This window comes from Vulpes lagopus, chromosome 3 (genome assembly GCF_018345385.1).
Source record: "Vulpes lagopus strain Blue_001 chromosome 3, ASM1834538v1, whole genome shotgun sequence".
NCBI classification, from domain to species: domain Eukaryota; kingdom Metazoa; phylum Chordata; class Mammalia; order Carnivora; family Canidae; genus Vulpes; species Vulpes lagopus.
The window spans coordinates 103,456,951-103,483,012 of NC_054826.1; the positions used below are offsets into that span (position 1 = coordinate 103,456,951).

The 26,062-nt window shown below is 61.7% G+C and overlaps 1 protein-coding gene across 1 annotated transcript; it reads right to left on the bottom strand.

Moving 5' to 3' along the window:
* Positions 1 to 585: 585 nt before the first annotated feature.
* On the bottom strand, positions 586 to 26,003 carry AMZ1 (archaelysin family metallopeptidase 1). The gene is made up of 7 exons (XM_041748650.1): positions 25,928 to 26,003; positions 9,842 to 10,363; positions 8,406 to 8,573; positions 6,084 to 6,212; positions 5,596 to 5,765; positions 4,991 to 5,167; positions 586 to 3,157 (listed from the first exon to the last, which is right to left on the bottom strand). Exons 2-7 carry the CDS (start codon positions 10,143 to 10,145, stop codon positions 2,597 to 2,599), a joined length of 1,509 nt encoding a protein of 502 aa, XP_041604584.1. The 5' UTR covers positions 10,146 to 10,363; positions 25,928 to 26,003; the 3' UTR covers positions 586 to 2,596.
* Positions 26,004 to 26,062: the final 59 nt, after the last annotated feature.

Below are 26,062 nucleotides of genomic sequence, written 5' to 3' on the forward strand. Positions count from 1 at the left end.
CTGCCAGAGCCTCCGGGAACCTCAGGACCTTTCCTCCTCACTTACCTATGTAAGTCACTTCCTCCTCACTTTCCTAGGAAAGAGCTTGAAGGCAGAGGGGCCGGTCTGCACGTAGGCCCTGCGGCCCTGCGGCCCTGCAGCCCCGGGCAACTCCCCAGACCCGGGGATGAGCGAGAAGTGGAGAATTGAGGATGCCGACGTGGGAAGTCCCCGGTGCCTACAAGGACTTGTAGGAAGGGGCAGGTTGTTTGCAGGGAGACTAGCCTGTCCCCTCCCGGGTGGACTTGGGTCTCACTGCTGCCCCTGCCAGTCGGGTCCAAAGCCTCACGCTCGGACCTGTGTGCGCATGCGCACCCTTGGAATGGTGCAGCCGCTCTTTTGAACTGGATGGGATCTAAATTTGGATTCTTAGCTTTAACATTAGCTTCTTGGCTAAGACATGGCATGTTTGGGGGTTATTTTTAAGCCCTTCTGGAGATTTCATTCCTCCCAGAAAGGTCCGAATCCTCTGTCCCATGAGACTGTATTAACAGGCACATGTCCTGGCGCTGCAGGGATGGAGAGGCGCTACGCCTATGCCTCGGCGTAGGGCGGGCAGTGTTTCTCATCCACCTTAATCAGAACAGTTGGGATGTGTTGAAGCTACTTTGGATGGTGCGTAGGTTCCTGGCCCCACCTCACCCAGGAGCCGCCGTACAGATGATGTCATGACCCCCAAGTATCTTTAGCTCCATTCACACCTTCGGCCTTGGGGATGTGTGGAACTCACAGGGGCCCATGACAGATTTGGAGCTTGAAGGCAATACAGTCTACTTTGTATGTTTATTAAAAAAAAAAAAAAAAGCCAGGGCCCCTGGGTTCTCAGAAACCACGAGGTGTAGATACTCCAGTTCAGCTTGGGTGAGGTGCTCCGCCGCCGGGCCTGTGACCGTGACTGTGCAGGAGCAGATGGCCTGCATTACATCCGCCGCCAGAGCCGCCTCCCCTGGGGACTGTCCCAAACTGCTCTCTACCCCGCCCCCGCGCCCGCCCCCCACCCGTTTGATGCAAGAGGAACCTCGGTGCCTAAAAGTTTATTCTCAAAATGCTCCCCCAGCAGCTGTCCTTAAAACTGCCCTCTGTCTGCAGCTGGTGACATGGGAATCGTCAGCTTTGGGGCCCTTCCTCCCAGGCAGGTGCCCCCAGGGCGCAGGCTCGGCCCTGAGCGCCCCCTTCCAACCTCTGAGTCGGGGTGTCCTAGCTTCACCACTTCCGGCTGGAGACTCACTCACCTTTTGCAGAAGATGGAAGCAAACGGGGACTTAGCTAACATGATAGAGGAAACGTGACAGCCAATCCAGGCAGGGCCCCTGCTCCACCAGAACTTGCCACCATCACCACCCTTGAAGGGGGGACCCGGAGCACCACCCCGTGAACCTGGCTGAGGACTGTGCTGGGGCGCTGGGGTGCCAGCGATGCTCTGCGGTCCTGCTCCCATCAGGCCAGGGGCCTCCCTTCCTGCAGGCTCTGCCCATAGGGCGAACTCCTGAGCTCTAAGCAGAGGGTTGGGACTCTAAGGCACTAAGGTTGGGTGACGTGTTTGCAGTGACAAGACCTCCCCCGCCCCCCACGTGGGCCCCCGTCTTCCAAGCAGTGACCTCCTGATCACTGTGATGCTCTCAGCAGCCCAGATCCAGACCTGCAGACCACATCTGCACCCAGCCCTCTGCAGGCCTGGTACCCTGTACTCCCGCCTGACATCAGATTATAAGGAAGCTTCTGGCCTGCTTGCTGGGGGCTTGGGGGGGCGGGGCTCCTAAATCTGTATCATACTGTGCACTGTTGTCCTTAAAAAGCCCCCAAACTGTAAGCTACCCACAAAGTGTATGAGCCACCCCTATTCTTGCCTCTTTCCAGGAGGGAGAAGGAGCTGTGCCCACCCTCCTCATGTTGCAGGAGCTCTGCCCTAGGAACTGGAAGCTTCTCTCCCTGCAGCAGCCAGGGGTACTTGAGAACGAGGACAGGACAAGCAAGTGTGCATGCACCGCAGAGCTTCTAGTACAAGCGGCACGGCTTTACAGACTCAAAGGGACACAGATGCCCCCCAGGCAGGCTGGCCACCTCAGCCTCGGCCCTTGTCGGAAAAAGTCCGAAAATTCCGTGAAGAAGCCAGAGGCTCTGAAGCACCAGACACTGGAGGCCGCCTTTGTCAGAAGACCGCACTGTTTTCACCACTGCAGGTGGCAGCAGGTGGCAGCAGGTAGCGGTCTCGGACACCTCCGTAAGCTAGACCCTTCCTGGCAGCGGCTGTGGGGAGAGGCCAGGCCTCCCCGGACACGGCCTCCAGGGCTCCAAGTCCTGGGGATGCCGTGTGAAGCCGAGGCTCCGAGGGCCCTGAGTGCCCTACCCCACGGCCCCTCGTTCCCCTGAGGAGCACAGACGGGCTCCAGCTCTGGAGGACAAGAGGGATGCGCAGGCCAGGCTGGGCCTAAGGACCCTCTGCTGGGACCCAGACAAAGGGCTACAGCTCATCTCCCTCCACTTCCCTAGAGAGCTCCCCTCCTGGGCCCCGGGGGCGCATGGCGCAGGACACCCCGGGGACAGACAGACTCTCGCACTAATTCTCCTCCGCCCTCCAGCGACAGGGGGATGATGCCGTCTTGGAGAGTTTGCGTGCGCTCAGCTTCCTCCTCAGGGAGGAGAACGTGCCCCCCAGGACCCGGCGCAGGCCTGTGCCGTCTCGGCCACAGGGTAGGTCCGGCCTGGGGGCTGGGAGGTGCCCCGTGAACATCTCCCACCCCGCCAGGGCGTCCACGGCTGCGTCCACCTGCGCCAGTTCCTCCTCCGTCACCTCCCTCTCCAGGGCCTGGATGCATAGCGCCAGCCAGCGCCCATGCTCCTCGATGGCCTCGCGCGGGGGTCCGGGCTGCGGCGGGCTCTCCGGGATGGCCAGGGAGCCCAGCCCGTCCTCAGATTCCAGCTCCGGCCCCACCGAGAAGCTGTGGCTCCACGCGTCGGGGGTCAGAGGCTCCGACAGGCTGCTGCCCGGCTCTGACTCGCTTCCGCAGCTCAGGCCCGAGTCAGCGCTGCAGGGCGGGGTGTCCTCCGCCACCGATGGCACCCCTGCATCCAGGCCGGGCTGCGGCCGAGTTCCTGCTTGAGTCCAGGCGTAAAGTCTCTGGGAGGGAGAGATGCAGGCTGGGGTTTCTGTGTGCCGTCACCCGCCAAGCCAGAGCGCTGCCAGGAGGTCCAACCCCTTCCCAGGGGACCCCAGGGCCTCCTGCTGGCCTGGATCCCCCCAGGCCTCTGCTGCCAGGGCCCATGCACAAACTCTCAGGAGCGGCGCACACTGGTTCTTCAACTTGACCCTTAATATTTAATCGTAAGCTCTACATAATTTAACTCAAACTGTATTAAGAGCGATAAATACTCAAAATTCCTCCCTTTCTACATGGTTTGACTTCGCGCCGACCTCTGCTCATCTCCCTGCCTGGGGTCTGCATGGTGGACGCCCCTTCCCAACACTGCCTCCAGCATCACCTACACTACAAACCGCAGCTGGGTCTCTAGCAGGTGTTGACCAGCACCCTGCTGACTGGTCCAGAGGGACAGCAGGGACCACTCGTGGCCAGGCCCTCTGTCACCATGAGGTCACCTCCACGATCATGTGAGTGAGGCTCTTCCTGGGCAGGGGTGTGTGTGGAAAGATAGAGGGACAAAGCCATGAAAGCCGTGTCAGGTGAACACAGTCCCGAGGAAAGATACAAGTGGGGTCCCAGTGCTTTGTACAGATGGGAGCCGGCCCCTTGTCACCTCACACGCATAGCAGCTGTGCCAGCTGCACCCTCGGGCCCGCCCTCAGCCGCCCCACCTGAGCCCGCTGCCACCTGGGCATCTGCCCTCCCCAGGGCTGAGGGTGGGATCCCCTCTCCAGTCGGGCTGGCCGTTCCCCAGAGTCACTCAGAAAAGATCCACATGGGGAGGCAGCTCTGGGACCTGGAACCACCCAGCCCCCTAGCTCGGCTGTCTTCACAGTGGGGTCCCCGTCCAGCAGCACCCCAGAAGCCCGTGAGAAATGCAGGCCCTCCCCGTCCAGCGGTGCCCAAGAACCTGTCCCCTATGGAGCCTGGTGCTCCAGCCAGGCTGCCAGCCTCCAAGAGGGGGTGTCCCAGAACTTCAAACACAGCTTCAGGTCAAAAAATTTTGGTTTTAAAATTAAGCCAAAGCAATTTGGTTGATGGGCCTTAATAACAACCACCTGCCTTTGGGTTCTGAACTCAGAATTAAGGTTGCCTTTGCAAAGCCATCTTCCCCTAGGATGGGGTTCCTCCCCTGGGGCAGACACTGGTCCATCGCCCTGGGCCCTGGGCCTGCCTGGGGACCCTGCTCCGGGCAGCACCTGGAGGCGACAGCAGAGGGCAGCATCGCCCCGCCGGTTTGGCCTGGCTGCTGGGCCGGGACCTCCCAGAGAGCTTGGGTCTCCTCCTCCTCCTCCTTCTCCTCCTCCTCCTCCTCCTCCTCCTCCTCCTGAGAGGCCAGCCCTGGGGGTGGAGGAGGGAGAAGCGACGGGGCAGGTGCAGGGCAGCAGACGGCCCTTTGTGATGCAGGAGGGGGCCTGAGCAGTCGCAGGAAGCGCTAGGACGCCCCCCACCGACCCCTGCACCTGACCAGCACCCAGAGCTCGTTGGTATTCACTCTTGTGGCCTGAGAGATAAAAGGCATCTGCCCCTTGTCCGTCCTGGTACAACCTGATGGCAACGGCCACCATTGCTGGGTGTGGCAGGCGCTCGGCTAGGGCCATGATGTGCCACCCAACTTGAGCAGGATGCCAAGAAGTTGGCCCAGGGGTCTGTTCATTCTACCCGGATTCTTGCACAGGACCCCCCACGCCACCCGCTGCCCTCCAACGCCCATGTGCCAGGCCCAATGGGAGGGGAGCAGCAGGTGGGAGGGGTGGAGCTGGGACTTGCCCTTGCCCTGTCCAGGGGCTGGCTGCCCCGATGCCACTCACCTTGTACCTCTCGACGAGCTTGAAGCCCAAGACATGCTGCAGCTTCCGCAGGCAGATGGGACAGAGGTCCAGGGGCCGCCGCAGGGCCTCGTCCAGGCTGAGTGCCCCCTGCATGAGGCAGCGCAGCCAGCGGCAGTTCCCCAGGCCCAGGAGGTGGCAAAGCTCGTGGCACGTGACCTGAGGGAGACGGCACAGCACCCCTGCCCTCACAGCCATGAGCCCGACCCCCGGCTGAGTCCCCGGGTGGCCCCACCGGGGCACCTGATGGCCGGGGAGCACTGGGTCCCCGCTCCTGATTACACAGGGCACAGACTGGCATCTCTGTGCAGAGGCACCCAGAGGCCACCCTGCCGGGAGCTTGGGCAACAGACCCAGGTTCAAATCCCAATCCTGCCACTTCACAGCCAAGGGAGCTCAGCAAAGGCCTTGGCAGCTCTGGCCTGGCCCTGGTTTCTATGCTCAAAAGCCTGGCCCATTCGTGAGGACTGGACACGGCTGACGGTGCATCCTTAGCATATACCCAGGATCAGCAGAGCCCCAGGCCTTCCATCCTCTTGCTGTCCCATCTCCTAGCACCCGAGCCCACCCCCTGGTCCCCGGCCCACCTTGCAGCACTGGATCATCCCCAGGGCGCTGAAGCACAGGGTCTGGCCTCCATCCTGCACGTGTGTCTCGGGGCCATTTGCAGCCCCCTCCGCCAGGGCTGGATCAGAGGCGCTGGGCCCCGACTGCAGGAGCTCCCCCGAGAACCGGGCAAAGCTGCAGACGCCCACTTCTGGGGAGAAAGCGAGAGACACAGGGCAGCCTCACCCGGGGAGCCTGAGAGCAAAGCCACCCCATCCTCAGGATGCACACAGATCCCGAAGGCCTGGCCCTGCTGGCGCACCCACACAAAGGCGCACTGAGGCAGAAGCCGGAGCCTGAGGAATGGCCCTGGCCCAAGAGGAGGCTGTGGGGATGCATGTTTCTAGATAGTGTGCCCTCTTCCCCGGTGTTAGGGGATGCTCACACATGCACACTGCCCCATACCTGCGCCCCAGGGCGGTCCCCCCACATGTGCAAGCTGAGGCAGGGGCTGGCGGGGCTGGCTCACCATGTCCTGGAAGGAACTTGCCAAAGGTGAAACTCCAGGCCTCGCAGGGGTACAGGTCAGACAGCGTGAGGCCCAGCACACACAGCGCATCACCTGGCTTGCTGTTCTTCAGGAAAGACAGGATGCCGTCTGGGAGGGCAGAGGGAAGGTAAGGAGGCGGCTGGGGCCCCCTCTCCTGGCCCCAGGCTCAGGGCAGGCAAATCCCATCATCCCCTCTCCCTCTGCCTGCAGCCAGGCCTTCCCAAAGTCAGGGGCAGGCTAGCCACCTTCCACTAGAAGCAGGCAGGCTGAGGCAGAGAAGCCGAAGCAGCCACACCGCACGACGTGGAGCAGGGGCTGCAGGCCTGAGCCTCAGGGTCAGGAGGCCTGGGTCATGTGGGTAAGAGCTCAGAGTTTCCATCTCCAAAACTCAGGAGAGCTGGTTTGGTCATGGTGGTTGAGGGCCCAGAGTCATCCAAGTGTGGACGACAGAAAGGCCTCTTGACCAATGGGACCAGTGTTCACGGGAAAGTGCAGTGGTCCCAGAGACGCCTGCATCCTAGTTCCCAGGGCCTATGAATGTCCTACCTCACATGGTGGGAGAGACTTTGTGGACATGATTAAATTGAAGGCGTTAAGATGAGAAGTTATTCTGGATTATCCAGGTGGGCCCAGTGCAATCATTAGAGTCCTTAGAAAGGAGACAGAGGGTCAGACAGAACTGGAGGTGTGTGGACAGAGATGCAGCGGTCAGGAGCCAACCCTGGAGCAGCGCTGTGTCCTCCAGACAGAGGGGTCTAGGACCGGGAGAGGGTCTTAGTGGCCGAACCCCAAAGCCTGGGATGCAGGAAAGAACCTGCCACCATTAGGATGGCACCTGCCCCCACCAAGAGTCCCCTGAAAACTCCATGCCAGCCACTCCCCTAACATGAGCTAGGGATTGCGACCTGCACTCCTCCCGAAGATAACCAGATAAGCTGAGTGAAATACAAGATAAGAACTGAAAGCATCCTAGGCGGGGGCAGAGTCGGCCACAGGGGTCACTCTGCACATTATAGGGTAGGGGGACACGAAGCAAGCTTTTCTATATCTGATTACCATGGCGACTGGGTCATAGGTCACAGAGCTGTTACAAGAGGGAGAGTTTCATTATACATGGATTGTATCTTAGCAAATACGACTTTTAAAAAAAAATCAGAGACCTGATGGGATATTAGATCCAGGAGAGGATTGCAGCAGGCAGCTAAGGCTGAGCTGCTCCTGGGAGGAGGAAGGGATGCGGGCTGGATTCCCGGGGCTGCGGGCGTCCAGAAAAGCTGCACACCTTCATCTCAGGCAGCACCCACGCATGCTGGGCAGAGGAAAACCAGAATCCTCCCTAGGGCAAATCACATCATCCCAGGCCACGAGTTCTTCTAAAAGTTAACTTTCTAGTTAAGATGTCCAGCTAACAATGAAAAATAACATGACACGCAGGCAGTAAGACGACCAGCGCGCTCCCGACGGAGGAATCAGACAAACCACAGCAACTATGTGTGTGGGTATGAATACGGAGCTTAAATTTTAGCAGGCAAGTGGTATTTTTAAAAAAGTGACACTACTCATTTGAGAAAGAATCCCCTAGGAACTACAGAAATGCAAAGTAGGATAACTGAGGTTAGGAACCTGGTGTGCGGGCATCACAGATACTTGGTGCAGTTGCGGAATTGATTAGCTGCAAGGGAATGAAGCGTGGCTGGGGTACAAGGAGAGGGAAGATACAGGAGAGAGGCGGAAGGATTAACACACCTCCGCTTGGAGCCGGCTGGGGGCTTCCTACAGCCCATAAACCACCCGGTGCCTCCAGATGTGGCATCAGCCTGAGTCCCAGCCCCATCCTGAGACCCCTGAGACTTGAGTCTGGGTGTCCCTCACGTCCCAAAGCTCCCCAGTCCATCTGTGCCCCTCCCCCCAGCTGCCCTCCAGCTGCCGGTAACCCCGGGGGCAGGGAGGGGTCTTCTGAGCACACACAAGGCCAAAGGCTAGAGTTGACATCTTGTAAAATGGCAGGTGCCCCCAAAGGGCTTGCTTCACCTGCTCTTCCCGCCCTGGGGCTTCCCATGGACACTAGGCTGGTGGTCAGGTCTCCAGACGCTCAGCCAGATGGGGAGGTGAGCTTTGTTTTAACCCTCCCCTTCACAAGGCTGGGAAATAGAGGTTTCCACATAAAAAAAAGGGGAAAAGGATTCCTTCTTTCTCCTGGGCATCTTCCTCCCACCTTCTGTGTTCCAGAAAGGGCCTTGTGCCAAGTGGCAGAGCTTCGCACCGATGCGGGCCAGAGCCGCCCCCACTGCGCTCACCCACCTGTGTGCAGCTGGAGCCTGTCCGAGTCCCCGCTGGGACGTGAGGAGCAGTGGATGGACGCGGCGGCCACCGAGGGCAGGCATCTGACCTGCAAGCCCAAGAAGAAGGCCTCCGTGCAGTTCCTCAGGTACTCCAGCAGAGCACCGCCCGCCGGCCCCTCGCTCAGATCTGGGGGCAGGGCAGCCCATCAGCTGCTTGAGCCCCCTGCCAGCGCCCAGCACCCCAGCACCCACCCCAGAACCCCCACCAGCACAGACCACTGGACCTGCCTTCACAGAGTTGGGCACACAGACATTTGTAAAGGGACACATAAAAGGAGGGAGATGGAAGGAAAGGCCAATGCCCAGAAGAAAAATGCAGGTGACCCAAGTCTGGAGGATGGAGAGCTCAGGGGGCGGGTGGGGGCTCATCTGGGGCCACCGTCCCCGGGGCTGGCCAGAGGCAGCCGAGACAGGTCACAGAGGCCCCTTGGGGTTAATGGGGCAAAGAGCCAGCCTGGCAGGATCAGAGTGGAATTCGGGGAAGGTGAGATGAGGCTCAGCGGGCGGGCGAGGCACCCCTGGGGGAGCTACAACCAGGCTGCATTTTAGGAGGACAGAGTGGAGCAGACCGAGAGCAGAGGCCAGGATGACCTGGGACTGGCTGGGAGTCCCTGGGTGGCAGCTGGTTGGAAATGCAGAGCCACAGGCCACCTGAGATGCCCGTGCATCTGCTCATGAGAGCGTGGGAAGCGCTGGTACAAAGTGGGTGGTTTGGGAGTTGTGTGAAGGCAGCACGTCCAGCACAGACGGCAGACGGGCCACGGGGCCATGGAGCATGAGGGGTGCCTGCAGACCGCTGGTCCCCAGCTCGGGCCTGCTCCTCCTCTGCAAAGCCAGGCACCACACCTGGCCCAGGTACCCTCCCTGCCAGGCTGGGGCCCCGCCCTCAGCACACAGACACACGGGGGGTGGCCCACCCCACCTCCTCCCCAGCACCCGGCCAGCAGGCCTCCCCAGCAGGGCCCTGGGGTCACACAGGCCAGCACTCACATCGCCAGCTCTGCGTCCTGGGCAGGTCAAGTGACCTCTCCTGGCCTGTTTCCTGCCTGTGACCGAGCTGCTCCTAACACAAGCCCCCAGCACCGTGCCTGGATGAGGCCACCCTTGTGTGTGGCGGCTGGTGATACAACCACAAGAGGCCCCGCGGCCCTGGGCTGTCTGACCAGTGTCTGAGTCAGGGTGGATGGAGAGCCCGCACCCAGGGGGGCCTCCCTGCATGCCACCCCCAAAACCAAGCCCACTGGCGGAGTCCCACCCCGCCTCACGTCAGGGCCCGCCTGGGGCCTGGGCACAGACACCCGACCTGGGGCTCAGATCTAGAGCCCGGCTCCCCCACAGGCCCTGACGGCCCAGGCTGCACCCCCCCCCCCCCCACGCCGGGCCCGCGGCCGGTACCTATGGGCTGCAGGTAGATGTGCTTGCGGGCAGGGCTCTGCCTCCGGGGCAGCAGGGAGGCGTGGAAGGCCTGGAAGTCCTCGGGGGCCTCGGGGCGGCTGAGAAGCCAGTCGAAGGCCGTGCGGATGAGCAGCGTGCAGAAGAGGGTCCTCTGGGGGTTGTAGGCCTCGGCCAGGAAGAGCCTCTCCGCCGGGGTGAAGGCCGACGTGTAGAGCTGCCGCAGGGCCGGGTCGGCAGAGACCAGGGCCTCCCTCAGGGCCCGCGGGCCGAAGCTGAACTCCTGGGCCGGCCTGCACTGCAGCATGGCGCGCCTGGCCGCTCCGGGGAGCCCCTGCTGTTGCCCATGAACCCCCCAGGGGACGGCCACGAGCTCTTCCAGAATCTTCCTGCAGGCCGATGGGAGTGGCTGAAGGCTCCCTCCGACAGAGGCTGGGCAGAGGGCCCGTGACTCCCGGCGCTGCCCGGCGTCGGGTCTCCGCAGCACCGCAGCAGGGCACGGACGCGTCCAGGCCTAGCAGCACCCTGGGGACGGGGGACGGGGGACGGGGGACAGGGGACGGGCCGTGATGAGCACGCGGGGCCTCTTCTGTCCGGCAGGGCAGGGGTCGTGGCCCTCGCAGCCAGCCGGGGCAAGAAGATGGCCTGTCCTCCTCCTGGAGCAGCCCGGCCCCGTGCTTGGGCTCTGGCTCCAGCCTGGGGAAGGGGCACCCCGCACCCCACAACAGGGAGTCTGTCCACAGAGCCCTGGAGCCCACTCCCCCTCAGATGGGAGGGGGCGCCTGGGAAGGATGACCAGTCCCTGCAAAGCCCAAGGATGCCCCCCAAGAAGGAAACCAGCTGTTCCTGCCCCTTTGTGATGGCCAAGTGCACCCCACCGCCCGGGGCCCCACACCACCTCTTTGTCCCAATTACAGACAGGCCTTCCCGGTGGGGTCCCGCATGCCTGGGGACAGGAGCCTGCTCCCCGAGTCGCCAGGCCAGCCAGAAGCCACCAGGAGGACGTGGGGGAGACCCAGCTGTGCAGCGCCCAGACCCAGGGGTCTCCCGGCACACGCAGGGCACAGGCACGCGTGCCAGCCACAGAGAGCTGTCAATAGGGAGACGTGGCCAAGGGACAAAGAGCCCTTTAAGGGCTGGAACAGGCCAGGCGGGGAGAGGAGATGCTGGGACAGATGGGTCGGGAGAGCAGGACAAAGTGCGTTCACAGACTGGAGTCTTCCTTCCGAGTCAGGGCGCCGACTGGCTTGTCTGTGTTCCTCGGAAGCGACACCCCCTCCCCTCCACGTACACCCCGAAAAGCTACCATGCTACCAGTGGACGCCAGGCTCCTGTCTCAGTCCGGAGGCGCACTCCACAGGCAGGGGGAGCCCCGCAGGGCAGGGGGAGCCCCACAGGGCAGGGGGAGGTGACAAGGAAGGAAGCCAGAGAAAGACACACAAGTAATAGGCGGAGCACGAGGGGGATCGAGCGCAGCGAGAACGGCGCTTGGCCAACCCTTCAGTTAGAAAGTCAAGCCGGTGGTGCAAAACCCAAAGACAGGAACAGGCCTTGTTTTTGTGGGAAGAATGAAGAAATGAGCCCAGACTCCCTTTGGCTAACACCCCAACTTAAAACGTTCACCTGGAAAAGATTTCTAGCTACGCACTCACACATATACACACGTGTATGTGTACCTACATCACACAAACACACACGTGTATACATATGTGTATCATTCGTAAGTTTTTGTTATTACATGTCGTGTAGTGGGTGGCTGTATATACACTGACCCACCTTCCAGGGTCCCCACGAGGTGGGAGCCCACCGGACGGAGCACCCACGGAGGCCCCAGCACAGACAGCGGCACGGTTTTCTTTCCGTGTGTATGTTTTACAGTCATAAGGTCCCAAGGCACGTGCAGCTTCACATCCTTTTGACTTCATATAGGATGAGTGTTTTCCCAAGTTCTCAGACATTCTATTAGAAAATGCCATTTGGGGCAGCCCTGGTGGCGCAGCGGTTTAGCGCTGCCTGCAGCCCGCGGTGTGATCCTGGAGACCCTGGATCGAGTCCCACATCAGGCTCTCTGTATGATGCCTGCTTCTCCCTCTGTCTGTGTCTCCCCCTCTCTCTCGCTCTCTCTGAATAAATAAATCTTTAAAAAAAAGAAAAGAAAAGAAAATGCCATTTTAGGGCAGCCCGGGTGGCTCAGTGGTTTAGCGCCGCCTTCAGCCTAGGGCGGGATCCTGGAGCCCCGGGATCAAGTTCCATGTCGGCTCCCTGCATGGAGCCTGCTTCTCCCTCTGCCTGTGTCTCTGCCCCATTCTCTCTCTCTCTCTCTCTCTCTCTCATGAATGAATAAAATTTTTAAAAGAAATTTTTTTTAATGCCATTTTAGGAGGCCCCTGACTGGCTCAGGTTGTGAAGCATCCGACTCTTCATCTCAGGGTCGTGAGTTTGAGCTCCGTGTTGGGCACCACACTGGGCATGGAGCCTACTTAAAAATAATAATAATAAATGCTATTTTTAACTGGCTGCCCCCAAAACACAGTGATGAGCATGTTGGTACCCAGATCTGAGTTTCTATGTCCTCAGAAGAAATTCCCAGACAAGAAGACGGCCATGTGTTTAAGGGATCTTGATCTGTGTGGCCAAACTGCTTTCAAACAGTCTCACCAACACATAAGCCCTCCAGCCCTGAAGTGCTAAGGGGTCAGCAGCAAATACACCCCTAAGCTCCTCCACCTGAGCCCTCAGGGCAGTGGATACAGTTGCTACCCGCATTTCCAAGAGGGTGCAGCTGACTCACAGCAAGTTTAAAACTAACTGTCCCCAAAGGCCCACAGGTGGCAAGAACCAGAGGGGCAGGAATGCACCTGCACCGGTCCTCTGGCCCGGAGCGGCAGGGCCCCACCTTCCCAGGAGCACCCCGTTCGCACCTCCAGACTCCAGCGCAGCACAGCCATTTGCCCCCGGGTGAACACCTGGCTCGAGGAAGAAACATCAGATGCACAAACACACGGACCCCATCGCACGGGCTGGGGAAGGACCCCAGCAGGCAGGCTGTCCACGCGGCCGGAAGGACCCGGAGGCAGCAGGGAGGGCCCGGCACTGGGCACACCTGGGCTCCTTCCTTCCTTCCTTGGTTCACTGGACAGACAATCCGTGAGCCCCTGCCCACTGTAGAGCTTGGCCAGCTCCCCTGGAGGAAACAAGCATGGGGGGCCCCTGGCCCTCGGGGCCAGACAGTACCAGGCAAGAGGAAACACTGCGTAGGGGGTGTTAGGGGCAGAGAGCTGGCAGGGCGATCAGAAGGGCAGGGGGCCCAGTGAGAAGGTGAGGTCCGAGCGGCAGCCTAGAAGGGGCACTAGACGGTCTGGGGCAAGTGTCCCAAGGGAAAGAGGTGCAAAGGCCTTGTGGTGGCTTCAGGGGCAGCGGGGAGACCGGTGTGGAGGGAGGGGGGCGAGGAGATGGGCTCGAATAAGGCTATGCCTAGAGCTCTGGCCGGCCCTGGGGGATGCGGGGGGCAGGCTATATGTGCGTGTTCTCGGTCTCCTCCGAGAGGGGGAGCATGCACCATGCTGTGTGGACACGGACCCTCTGGGCAGCTTTCCAGGTGGGCTGTGAGCTGCTGGCCATCCAGGACCCCGGGGGCCAGGCACAGGGGGGCACTCAGGAGACCCTGGATGAGGGAGTGCCCTGAATGTCAGCTGGCACTCCGGAAGGAACCTGGTTCTCTGACCTTTAACCCCATTGTGCCTCAGTGTGCCCCCGTGGACAGCAGGCTTGGCAACACCCATCCACCTTGCCCGGCGCAAGGCTGGACCCATGGGGGAGGGGAGGAGGTGGCGCCCCAAGCTGGGCGCTGCCTTGAGCACCTGACCCCACGCGCACCTCGCAGGCTTATTTCTGATGTGGGTCCTATGACCCTGCTCCAGCGCCCTTGCCTCTCCCCAGACCTTCCATCCACAAGCACCCTCAGGGCACCCAGCTAGACCTGAGGCTTCCCTCCAGCACGTACCCCTGAATCATTCTCTTGCTGTCCCAGCCGCTTGGGATCGTCCCGTGCTTGAGAGCAGCCTATAAACTAGTTTTTTGGGGGAAGAGCCTGCAGCCCGGGGCTCTTCTAGGCACTCGGGAGGGACTGGGTCATGGTTTTCATGGTACCCTGACCCAGCCCCCGGGATTCCCTCCCCCCAACCACGGCCTCCATCCTGTAAACCTCGAGCTCACCTTTTCACTCAACATCTCATCTGAACCCACCACTACCTGAAACATAGCTACCAGTATTCACCAGTATCCACCCACCGAGGAGCCAAGGAGATCGAGGCTCGGAGAGGGGAAGCCACTAGCCCAGGGACACACAGCTACAAGGGTTCAGATGAGGTTCTCCTGCCCCCCACTACACTGCCCCTGACTCTGGGCTTCACTCCCAGGACCTCCTCCTACCCTGAAGAGGCCTTTCTGGCAACACGCTCTCCCATCTCCCCCACACACTCCACTCTGGGCACCTCTGCCCCCACACGCCCGAGCCCAGGCACAGCCCCGGGAAATGAAGAATGCCTTATTTGTACTAAAAGTTCAAGGGCTTTGCCACCATGTCTGTCCCAGGTGTGACTCTGACCCAAACTGTGAATCTCAGGCTCATCTCAGCTGCCCCCGCCCCCCCAGAACTGAGTCATGTGGCACGGGAAGGGCCCAGAGGGCGTGTGAACGGGAGCCGTGGGCATAGGCCCATGCGCCAGAGTTCCGGGAGATGCGGTGGGCGGCTCGGAAGGAGGCTGGCCAGCCTGGCGTGCAGCCGTGTCCCCCTCCTGGGGCCTCTACCCATGGACTGACCACAGGGACCCCCGGGAGCTTTGGCTCACGTGGGCTGTAGCTGTCAACATTTACTGCATCTGAGCTTAAAACTGAGGAATGTGTGAAACAGGACAACGTGCCACCGCCACCAGCACACCCCCATGTGTCGCCTCACGTGACCTCTGGGAGAGCCCACCTACACTCATGAGGACACAGCCAATTACTGCTCAGCATTGTTGTGAAAACAGTTTTGACCTCATAGGTCCAGCGTACGGTCCCCAGGATGTACTTTGAGAACAACTGGGTGGTTCTCCCCAAATCCTCTTCCCTGAGACACCTGCACACCCACAAGCATCTCCACGGGGAGATGGGCCTGGAGCCAGTTGGTGGAGCCCCACGCGCCCTGCCCTGCACAGGCCCCTGACCCACCGGGCATGGGGGCCCGAAGGGGCCCGGGAGGGGTGGCCACGTGGACCAACACAGGCTGGCAGTTCATCGGGAACTGAGCCTCCAGCTCAGGCACAAGCATCTTTAAGTCCCTCATTCATCTTCCTGGGTCATTGAGAGAAGCCCCCCGACACTTCTGTCCTGCTAGCTCATTGCTGCACTGACTCCGGCACACCCAGGTCCGAGGCAGCAGGGGTGTCGTGAGGCGGGGCGCTGCAGCCGGGTGGGGGGAGGCGCTTCCCAGCCCTCTGCTACTGCCAACCCGTGCTCCTGGCAGTGATGAATGATACAGAAGAGAAACCTCCCCAGCTGGGCTCCCCACTGTGAATCTGGCTCTGCCACCCTCTGCCACCAGCTCCTGCTTACCGGGTAGGGTGGCGGCTAAGCACGAGGGGTGCCCGATGCACCTGCACTCCGCCTGCGTCCTCCCATCTGAGCCTCACTAAGGCGGGATGTCACAGGTGCTGTGATCACACGGGGCCACACAACTGGACAGCAGCCAGCCCGGGTTTCAAAGCCACACCTCACGACGGAGCCTGGACCCTTAGGTGCTGAAGGAGTTTCAGAAGCAGGGGAGGCAACCTTAGGCAGGGGGTAGGACTTGCCCTCTCCCAAAGACAGTGATGACTCTGCACAGCAGCTGTTAACACTGGGGCCTTGGCCACCCTTTCCAGCCGCTTCCCCCACCCCTGTCGCACCGTGTTCCCCTCTCCCAGCCTCTGCTGGAGCAGCACCCTGGTCCGAGCCACTTCCTCCCCAGGGACGTCTGCCAGCAGCAACAGCAGGCTCCTTGGCCAGGTGATGGAGGGCAGGCTGCCAACCCCAAAGCCCTGGGCTCTTGCCCCCACCTCCCCCCTGTCTGACTGAACAGATGCCCCAGCCTCCGGGTGACAAAGCAGGCTCTGATTCTTGTTATTCTGAATTCGCTCTGCAGAATATCCCAGCAGCTGCATCGCGCCATTCATGAGCTGGGGGAGAGCCTTCGAGGTGTCTAGAGCCGCCCCACGCGGAACAAGATGTGATGGCTTCTCAGAAGGCTTCCACTTGCTAGGAGGGGAACCGGGGGCTTAGACCAGGGGCCCCGTGTCAGACCCGGGCCTCCTGCCACTACCTGCACCTGCAAGCCCACACCTGGACTCCAGACACCCTTCCCTGCGACAAGGGCTGGGAAGGACCCGCATCCGGATTCCAGCAGGTGGTTAACTTCAGCATCTCTAAGTAACCCTACACCCTCTTCTTGCCTCCAGCGTGCTGCCCTGTTTTCCTGGGGGGCAGCAGGGCAGGGGGGCGGTGGACAGCCAACTGAGCCTCCTCGTGGTAAGGGGTGGTCCCCGAGATTCCTCCCAATGAGCAGGTAAGGGAGTAGCCCTGGCTGGGGAGAGGTTCTTGGGGTACCTCCCACCCCAGGGCAGGCTATGTGCCCTCCTTCCCCCTCCCGCCCTGGGCTCCGTTACTGCCTGAGTGCTTCCAACACTGATGGGCAGCAATGGCAGGGTCACTTTGTTCTGAGACACAGGTGGCCTGCTGGGGTCCCTGAGCCCCGTCCCTCCCCAGATCCCCTGCGCGGCAGGGTGTCCCCTCTGCGGGGGGCCTGAGGGGCCGGTGGGAAGTCCAGTCCTGGCGTCCTGGCGGTGGCCACAGAGCACAGCCCTGCACCAAACCCTCCCGGCGCGCAGTCCCCACACTCCCCACCTCCCGCCCCAGGGGGACCCAGGTTTTCCTCCCCCGGACCAAGCAGGGTAGACCGCCACAAGGGCGTCCTCGGGGCTTGCGGGGCTTGCGGGGCTTGCGTGCTTGTACCCGCGCTGCAGCGCAGCCAGGACATTCCAGCCCGGACACGGTGCCTTGTGCTCCGTTGCTGATGCAGTGCAGGGCACCCGGCATGGCAGTCCCCACGCCCCCCACTCCCCCACCCACCCCCCTCCCCACCACGGGGGGGGGGGGGGGCGTCCCAGTTCCCTCTGGGTCCTCATGCCCCCACTACCCCCCTCCATGTGCTGCCCATGGCCTTCACGCCCCATCCCTACCTCGCACCCCTGCACCCTTGGGAACCAGCACAAGCAGCGCAGCCTAGGGCATCGTGGGCACTAGTCCTGGGCCATGAAAATCAAAAATTGAGGAGGTCCCAGCATGACGTCAGCACAGGGGCAGGAACCGAGGTGGGGCCTGGGGAAAGTGTGATGGGGCTGCCAGGCGGGATTGGAGGCTCCTGCCGAGGGCGCCACACCCCCTCTTACAGCTGTCTTACCCGCCACTGGGGTCACCAGTGGGCAGAAGGCTGGCCGGGGCTCCCTGGCCCCAAACATGGCTACTGACCTCTGCTGAGTGCTTGCAGAGCGCACCTGGGACACCCCGATGCTCCCAGAAATACCTAGGGGAGGGGGGAGGATGGAGCCTGAGCTCTTGAAACTAAACATGTGAGAGAGGTAAGCCCCACATGGCCCAGGGAAGGCCCCAGGTGGGGTGGTGGGGCAGGTAAGCAGCACTGCCCAGGGGAAGGCCCCAGGTGGGACAGGTAAGCCAGCACTCAGGCATCAGGGTTACCCCAGCAATGCGGGGGTACAACCAGCATATGACACACAGTCCAGTTCTGTTATCACGCCCCCTGGAACTTCCCCATCGTTTGGCAGTCCGCCTATACGAAGGTAATGATTTTTCAGGACTTTTCTGTGCCGGGCACAGCACAGGGAGTGCTCTGCCCATATCCCCTCATTTCAACCTCTTAATGAGCCTGAGTTCTTGCACCCCCACTTTATAGATGAAAAACTGAGAGGAGGCTGGGACGGTGACAGCCCCCAAGGGCAGAGCCCAGCTCAGTGCAGCCCGAGCGGTGCCTGGGGAGCAGCATGCACTGTGCACTCATGTCTGGAGCGTGAGCACCGTGACCCCGGGATACCAGCCTGCTGCCTGCGGCCCAGGTGGTCTTCACGCTGGAGGGCGACCTGGCCTCAGTGCTGGCTGGTCCCCAGGGGAAGGGCATCCTCAGTACTGGGATCCCGCCAGTCCCGCCACCACGCCACAGGGTCTGCTAGCCCTGTCGCTCGCCACAGCTCCCCTTTGGTTACTGGGCTTCAGCATGTCCGTCCTGGAGGCCATGGCCCCGGCCGTTCCCACGGGGCAGGGCAGGCCCTGATGCAGGTGGGGGAGAGGTCCCTTCAGCTGTCGCTGGATCGTCACTTGCCCTAAGCTTCATTCACTGCTCGTCTCTAGAGCAGCATCCACCCCGCCGGGCTGCCAGGGAAGGGGGGTTGCCGATGAGATGCAGCAGGGAAGCTCCCCGGGCCACGGAGGCTTCTCAGACCACTGCTAACAGTTCCCTCTTCCTTCTCATCTGTAGCTCAGCACGGGGACCCACAGTGGCACAGGACCCCAACCTGGGTCACCCCCACTCCTGAGAGAGAACACAGCTCACGCCAGAGGCCCCGTCACCTTTCCTGCACCCCCTGCACGCTCCCCTTGTGCAGCCCAGACCCAGGTCTCCCGTACAGAGCGGAGAATGGTTTAGATTCGACAGAGCCACCGGAGGCACCGCGGCCCTGAGTGCACTCTAGGGCACTTCTGCCATTTGCCCCCCCAAGAGTTATGACCAAGAACAGGTCCCATCTGGAGGATTTTGTAAAGACTTCCCAGCAAGCCCAGGGAGGCATACGAACGTCCTGAGCACGGTGCCAGGACTTGGCCAGGACTTGCTACTCGGGCTGCCAGGCCAGGGAAAGTCCTTTCCCGCCTCAGCTCTTTCCTTACCTGCAAGACGGAGCCGCCAATGGTCCTGGCTCCGCAGAATAGGGCATTGGGGGCCTCACTCCACTAATGTTGCCTGCAGAGCGCTGGCCACATGGGGCCTCTGTGACGGTCACATGGCGCTCTGTGTGGGCACCCCTGCCACAGCACGAGGCACGCTGAGTGTCCGCTCAGGGGCGCAGGTCCTCCAGGCGCTGGATGCTGCAGTCACCTCGGGTAATGTTTGTGCCAACCCAGCAGGGAAGGAGGCACTGGCATCCCATTTTACAGATGGGGAAGCGGAGGTTCAGGGGGCTGCAGTCGCACAGCCTATAAATGGTCACTGAGACCGAAACCCAGGTCTGTGCGGCTCCAAAGACACATCGCATCGTCTAGTCCCAAACTCCAATTCTTATCCTGACCTCACGCAGCTCCACCCGGCGTGGTCACTGTAGTCTTCCTCCTGGGTGTGTTATGTCATCTGGAACGTTCCTCCCTGCGTGGCCCTGGCACCAGGTCCGTGGCTCTGGCTGCCCTGCAGAGGCCTCCTTGGCCCCCGTGCACGGACCCCTCCCGATCTCCCCAGCTCAGCCTGGTCCAGCGTCACAGTGCATACGGCTATGTGAGGCTGAACCCGGTCTCCCTGCATTTCTGTGCTCATCATCCGTCCCTCCCTCTGTGGCATAAATCCATGCGGGGACTAGACCGGCCTATTCCTGGCACCCGCATCAGGGCCTGGGACATAGCAGGTGTTCAGTAAGTGTTTGCCGGATGGGGAAACACTTCATGCTGTCAAATGAGAGTGTAACCTACTGTAGCTCTCTCATTAGTGTCCAAACTACGGTCATGTATTCCCTCAAACATCTGTTGGCACCACTGAGCGAGGACTGGGAGGGAGTGAAGACCCAGTCCAGGCCTCCAGGCCTCCAGGCCTCCAGACCTGTCAGGACCCTGGAACCTAGGATGCTGATGACACAGATGCAGCCCATGTTTTGGGGCCATGTTACCTGGCTGACCCTCAGCGGCTCTTAGGCCACCTGCCCTGGAAGTGTCGGGCTGGGGAGCCCTAGGATATCTGGGACCCAGAATAGCTGGGTGTATGCAGCAGAAGCTTCCAAGGCAAGGGAACTGGGCCCTGCATCACCCTGTCCCCTCCCGGGCTCCGGCCTGGCCCCTGGCGCCCCACCCATCGGGGCTCCTGCAAGCAGGAAGCAGCACCCCTGCCCGGTCTGGAATCTGGGAGCTTCCCTGTGCTTGCACACACGGCCACGCTCCGCACACAGATTAGTGAGATGGGGCCCATTATTCCTCAGCAAATGTGCCAGATCTCACAGCCCGAACTGCTAATGGGAGAAGCAAATTGGAGGTCTAGGGGTACAAAGTCTGACACTTGTTCAGGATGCCTTTGCCACAGTGAGGGGCGGCAGAAGGGACGCTGAGTCTGGGCCACAGGCCAGCATGCTGTGGACACGCACCTCTCCCAAAACCTCACCCTGCACCCTTCCTGGTCTCTGTCTACGCAGCCACATGTCCAGGAAGGACCAGGGAGAAGCACTGTGGAGGATGTTGGGGGAGGGCCCACAGCTGGAGCCTGGGCTGTGGGGTCTGGGGGTGATCTCATCCCCTGGTGAAGGTCCCCCAACTGTACAGAGAACCCACAGCAACGCTGGCATCCTGTTAAAGATGAGGGAAAACAGCTTTCTGGGCCCCAAGGGAAGCAGCTCTGCGCTTGCCCTCAGAGCCCATCCCAGCCTGGACACGGAAGGTGTGTGGCAGGGTCCTCTGCACAGCTGGGGAGGGACCCGGAGGGATTGCCCTGGCACGACATTCCCACAGGGTGAGCCAGAGGCCCGCAGGAGGTTCCCTTCTGGCTCCAGGGGACCCCTGAGCCCCCAGAGGACCAGTGCACCTGGACCCTGCTCCTCTTTGGGCTGTGAATGTGGCTGGTGTACCCTGAGCTTTCCAAACCAGGAGACCAGGAAGCCCGGTGCTCCCTCCTCGGTGCTCCTCCCAGGCAGCCCTCTGCCAGCCCACAGTGCCAGGTTATCAGGCCTCCTTCCTGACAGCACTGACCTCCCAGGCCTGAGTCTGGGCGAGAGCCCATCTGCGTGCTGCCACCCAGGAGAGCACGGAGAGCAGGCCAGGCAGGGCAAACTGACCAGTACAATCCGTCCACCCATCCGTGGGGCCCCAACAGACCCATTAATTCCAGCAGCCCCTATTCTGTGTCCTGACGGCGCTGGGCTCTGGGCCTCCCCCAGGTTCCCAAAGGTCGCTTGGGTGGCCAGGAAGAGCCTCCTCCTCTTGGCCCCTGTAGTTGGGGAAGGAGCTCCCTCCCGCACTTCTGGGAGGCGGTGCTCCTCCCTGGTGGTCAGCCTGGCTGGCCCCTGCCGTCTCCACGAGGCTCCTGCCTGGGGCTGGTGGCAGGGGTGCTGGCCAGAGGGAGGGAGGGGCTCCGTCCTTAAGACACACACTCTGGGCACAAGGCCACCCTTCCTCCCATGTCCAGGGCATCCCGGCTCCCCCGGGGCCCCCAAGCCAGCGGCCGGTGTGGCTCCCTGGTCCCGTGCACAGCCCCGAGCTGGGAGCAGGGCGCCAAGTGCAGGAAGGAGCCCTCAGCTGCAGGCCGGCCTTATGGCTTCGGGCTCCAATTCTCCCCAAGCTGCCCTTTCTCTGTCCAGAAACCTTTAGGAGGGGGGCTCCCGAGCCCAGCTCCCCCAGGCCCGCCCGGGCCACCCGCCCACCCGTCTGCCCAGCCTCGCTCTGGAGAAACAAGAGCCCCCACGGATGGGATGGCTGAGAGATTTGTCATCGCAGTCCCCAACAATGCAAGGGAGTTTCTCACTTAAACCCTAGGAAATGATGTGACAACAAATGTCCATTGTAGTAGGTTTGGAAATTTCTGAAAAATAAAGGAAAACAAAGGAAACCCTGTGAGGCGACCATCGAGAGGTCATCTCTCAACTTTTTGCCAGACATCCTCCAGATGATGTTTTTGCTCCATGTCTAAATATACTTTGGAGGGGTTTGCACCCCACATCCTGTCCTGCGGGCGACTGCCCTGTGTAGCGCCATCCTCCTCAACAACCAGGAATGGGCGTCCCCACCTTGTGTATGTTGTCTCATGGCTGGTGCACCTGGTTTGGGATGTTGTTTTTTCCCAGTTTCCTCGATATTTGATGTACTCATCTTATTTCCACACATCTCTGTGGCACACGTATCTGATTTTGTCCCCCTTGGGATAAATCTCTACAAGCAGAGTCTGGCTCCCGGTGTTACTACACATTTGATGTGCAGGGCGCTGAGGATTTCCGGGTTAAAGAACCGGGAGCCCGAGAAGGGCTCTGTGGGTGCCTCACCCCCTCCGAGCCGCTACCGCCGGGGCAGGACACCATCTCCTTCTAGCAGCCCACTGAGTGCCTCAAATTGGAAATCAGATGACGGCCTGTTCATTCAGTTGCTCGTTCCCTTGCTCTGAGTCAGGGGTTACCCAGTGTCGGGTCCCCCAGAATCGGAGGCAGCCTGCTGACATCCCGCCCCGGGCCACGCCCCTGCCCCCGGGACACACTCGTCTCAGACCCCAGACTTCTCTTGTGAAGTCGCCTCGTTAGAGCCAGTCCCAGAAATGGGCAGTAATGCGGGCTCCTGCACCTTTTCAGCCAGATGGTCAAAGGGTAGTGTCCCCACCTCTGTGCTCACTGCCATTCTCTAGCCTGGGCAGACCTGGCGGAAGAGAGCCCTGTGGTCTGGGGACGCTCCCACCTCACTGCACCTGCCTCTTGCGGTTTTCCTTCCCAAATGGGGTCTTGCTGCGAATGAGCATCTTTGTAGAAGTTAAGGTAAGAATTTCAAGATGAGATCACCCCAAGATTAGAGTGGCCCTAAATCCAGAAGCAGGTTCCTTATCAGTGACAGAGGGTAGAGGACACAGGGAGAAGGCCAGGGGACCCTGGAGGCTGAGGCGGAGCCTCCCCAGAGCCTCTGGACAGAGCTTGGCCCTGCCAACACCTCGACTCGGGCCTCCGGCCTCAGGAGCCGAGAGCATCCGTCTCTGCTGTTTTGAACGAGGCCCTGTCCCCTCGGATTCCTCACGGCGGCCTCAGGAAACTGATACCAACAAGAGAATAAGAGACGTGTTTCATTCGGTGGTCGCAGCGCGTTCATTCCACAGGTGCTCGGACAGGGGCTGTGCCAGGCGCCGGGCAGGGGGACGGGAGGCCGGGCCCCTCTGCGCTGTCGTCCTGTCCCCTGGCGCACACAGGGGCGAATGCGGACAGAGCACCGCAGGGGCGGGAGGAGGGAGGGCGGGGGACCGCACTGCCGAGCCTGTGCCATGGGGAGGGACGAGGGGAGCTGGGGTCTAGGGCAGATAAGGGGGTCCTGCCAGCCAGAGGGCAGCCTGAGCGTGGACAGGACGTTGGAGTGGACGGGGCCTTTGGGGAATTGAAAGTCCTGGCAGAGGTGCTTGAGAACGGAAGTAGGGCTACATGGGGCCGGGGGGCCGGGGTGTGGGGAGGTGGTCAAGGGCCTTGGAACAAAGGCCAAAAGGACAAATGCCCCCCCGGGCACGGTCACATGTTTTACTAGGTCACCTGGGAGCAGCGCGGGGAGGCAGGTGATGTTCAGGTGGGAGGTACCGGGGGCCGAGCCCAGGCCCAGGCAGCAGGAGGACCCCCCATGGCCTGTGGGACTTGGGGTCAGCTCGAATGGGGCAGGGATGTGGATTCAGGGCTCCCCCACTGGGGTGGGGGGCACTCCCTGCACATGCCTCAGTGTCCCCAGGACTCCGGTCCCAGCAATGCCTCCGGAGCTGAGCTGTGTTCACTAGAGGAATGCAAGGTAAAGCCGAGGACCCTCCTGCCTGGCTACCCGGAATGCCCAGCAGAATGCCCACCCTGCACCAGGCCCCATGGGGCGCCCAGGGGGAACAGAAGACCTTGGCGGTAGAGGTGGGACAAGTGGGCATGAAGGGTCCAGCCTAAGGGGCCACCCTCAGCTCCAGATCAGGATTCCCTGTGACACAGGCTCAGAAAGCCTTGTGCCCTCCAGAGAGCAGCCAGGCCGGCTGGGGCCAGGGGACCTCCCCCCCACCCACCCCTGCCAACACACCACGCACTGAGGGCCCGGCCCCTTCTGGTGGCAGCACACGGCCCATCCCCACAGGCTCAGCCAAGCCCACAGTGAGAGTGGGGGTCCTGGGTACCCAGGAGGACTGCTCTGGCCAACGTCCCCTCCACCTCTCTGTGTCTGCGTCTCTCCAGCACATCCTCTGGCCTCTCCTGGTTTGGGGAGGTCAGGGGACCAGAGGGAGTCCCCACATGCTGCTTCTCAGAGAAACAGAAACTGGGTGGGGCACATGAGGACCCTTGCTGGAACATTTGCCCTCTCCTGGGGAAGCAGCCCCCACACTTTGGCGACATCTGTCCCCATCAGGGTCGTCGGGACTCTGGAGCTGGCCCACCTGGGCTCCAGGTAACCACAGGCCCTATGCCTGGGCCCCAGCAGCAGCAGCAACAGCTCCATCCTCAGGGTGCAGAGAGCAGGGCTTTCCAGGACTAAGCCTGACCCGTGCTCAGCTGTGACAGTGGGGCCCCCAGACAGCCCCATTTCCTCAACCAGAGTAAGTGGCCATCTGTCACCAAGCTCGGGTGGCTGTAGTAGGGCTGACGGGGCAGGAACGGCAGCAATGCCCAGCCCTCCAGGAGGTGTCTGACCCCAAGACATCTGGCACACACACATCACTCAGCTCATCTCTGTGGGACACAGTGTCCAAGGGTTAGGGTTTAGCGATTTGCCAGGGGGACCGCCTGAGGTCACGCTGTCAGGATTTGGGGTACCCTTCACCCTCCCGTCAGGTGCACCTGGCCCCCTGCTTGCTCTGAAGGGGAGATCCGAGGAGGCCTGAAGGCCAGTGGAGAGCAGACCCCCAGTGGGTGGGTACATGGGTGGGCAGGTCTGGGCAGGCCTGTGAGGGGGCCTGCCTCTGAGGCCAATGCAAGTCCTCGGAACCCGTGGTCCAGAAGCTTCTCCAAGCAAGCACAAAATGATGGCTTCCATCAGGGTAGGTGGTAGGGGAGGGGGTCCCAGTGGGGCCAGGATCGGCCTGACACGACGAGGCTGTAGGGCCACAGTGAGCAGGTTGCCTGCATCTCCCACCAGCCAGAGCAGGGAGGCTGCGGAACGAGGCCGCCCCACTGCAGGGCCCCCTTCCTAGGCGAGGCCATGAACCCCTACTGCATTCACACGCACAACCCGGACCCAGAGCCTACAGCAGCCAGGAGTGGGTGCCAAGGACCCGGGTGGGCTTCCTGAGGTGCCAGGAAAGTCCCACCTGGGGCTGGGTTCTTCTAGACAGGTCTGCTGGCTGTGCTGCACCCCCCCCCCACATCCACCCAGCCTGGAGGGGCCAGGGCCTGCAGGAGCTGGAGCCCCCGAGAGCTGTGGGGTCCAGCCTGTTCCAGCTCAGAGCTCGTTATGGGGGTTCCTGGTGGGACATTCCTGGGGCCACAATCACGGCACCAGTAAGCGACACCCCCCCACAGCCCTCTCCCTTCAGCGTTTCCCAACCCAGTAGATGCTCCCTCACCCCCACTGTCCCCAAGGAGCCTCTGGTCAACTTCCGGAATCTCTTCGGACCGTCCCCAGCCCCGGGCCGGACTGCCCAGCCTCACCTGCATGACGGCTCAGGCTTCCCGTGGCCCCTTCCGAGCCACACACACCCACCCCTGGAGGAAGCCAAGCGCCCCCCCAGAAGCCTCTCAAGGATTCCCCCTGGTAAAGCCCAGCTGTCCCCGCTGAAGCGCCTGAGGTGGCCACCTCGCCCACCACGTCCCACGCTTAGCGTCTGTCAGCCCACCCCTGGCTGCTCCAGACACTGCCCTCTTTCTTCCTCTGGGGTCCCTCTCCCTAGAAGGCATCCAGCAACCCTCACCTGGGTTTCCCAGCCTGGGATGGAGTCCCCACCCCACGCAGCGCCAGGGGGGCTCTGGCCCCACCCCCTGCCGCCCGCCTCCCCCTCCCCAGCGCCCTCCAGGCCCTGGCGTCCCACCCAGAACCCCGTGCCCCTCGGCTAGGATGACGTCCACTCCACATTTCCCCGACAACTACTTCCTCCCAGAAGCCCTCCTCACACGCGCTTACCCGGTCAGTGGCTGTCCTCGGCCCGGAATGGCGTGCTACAGGCTGGGGGGCTGCGGCCACATGGGTCTTGTTCCTGTCGGCGTCCAGCGCGATGCCCAGCTCCTACCGAGCACTCAGCCCAGGTGGACGTGCTGC

Bases quoted from the DNA above. Each gene is read 5' to 3' on its own strand.
- AMZ1 (XM_041748650.1), bottom strand. From the start codon at position 10,145: ATGCTGCAGTGCAGGCCGGCCCAGGAGTTCAGCTTCGGCCCGCGGGCC. The intron at 8,574-9,841 runs GTACCGGCCGCG...CCCTGCCCCCAG, and splicing joins CATCTACCTGCAGCCCATAG to ATCTGAGCGAGGGGCCGGCG. The intron at 5,766-6,083 runs GTGAGCCAGCCC...CTTTCTCCCCAG, and splicing joins CAAGTTCCTTCCAGGACATG to AAGTGGGCGTCTGCAGCTTT.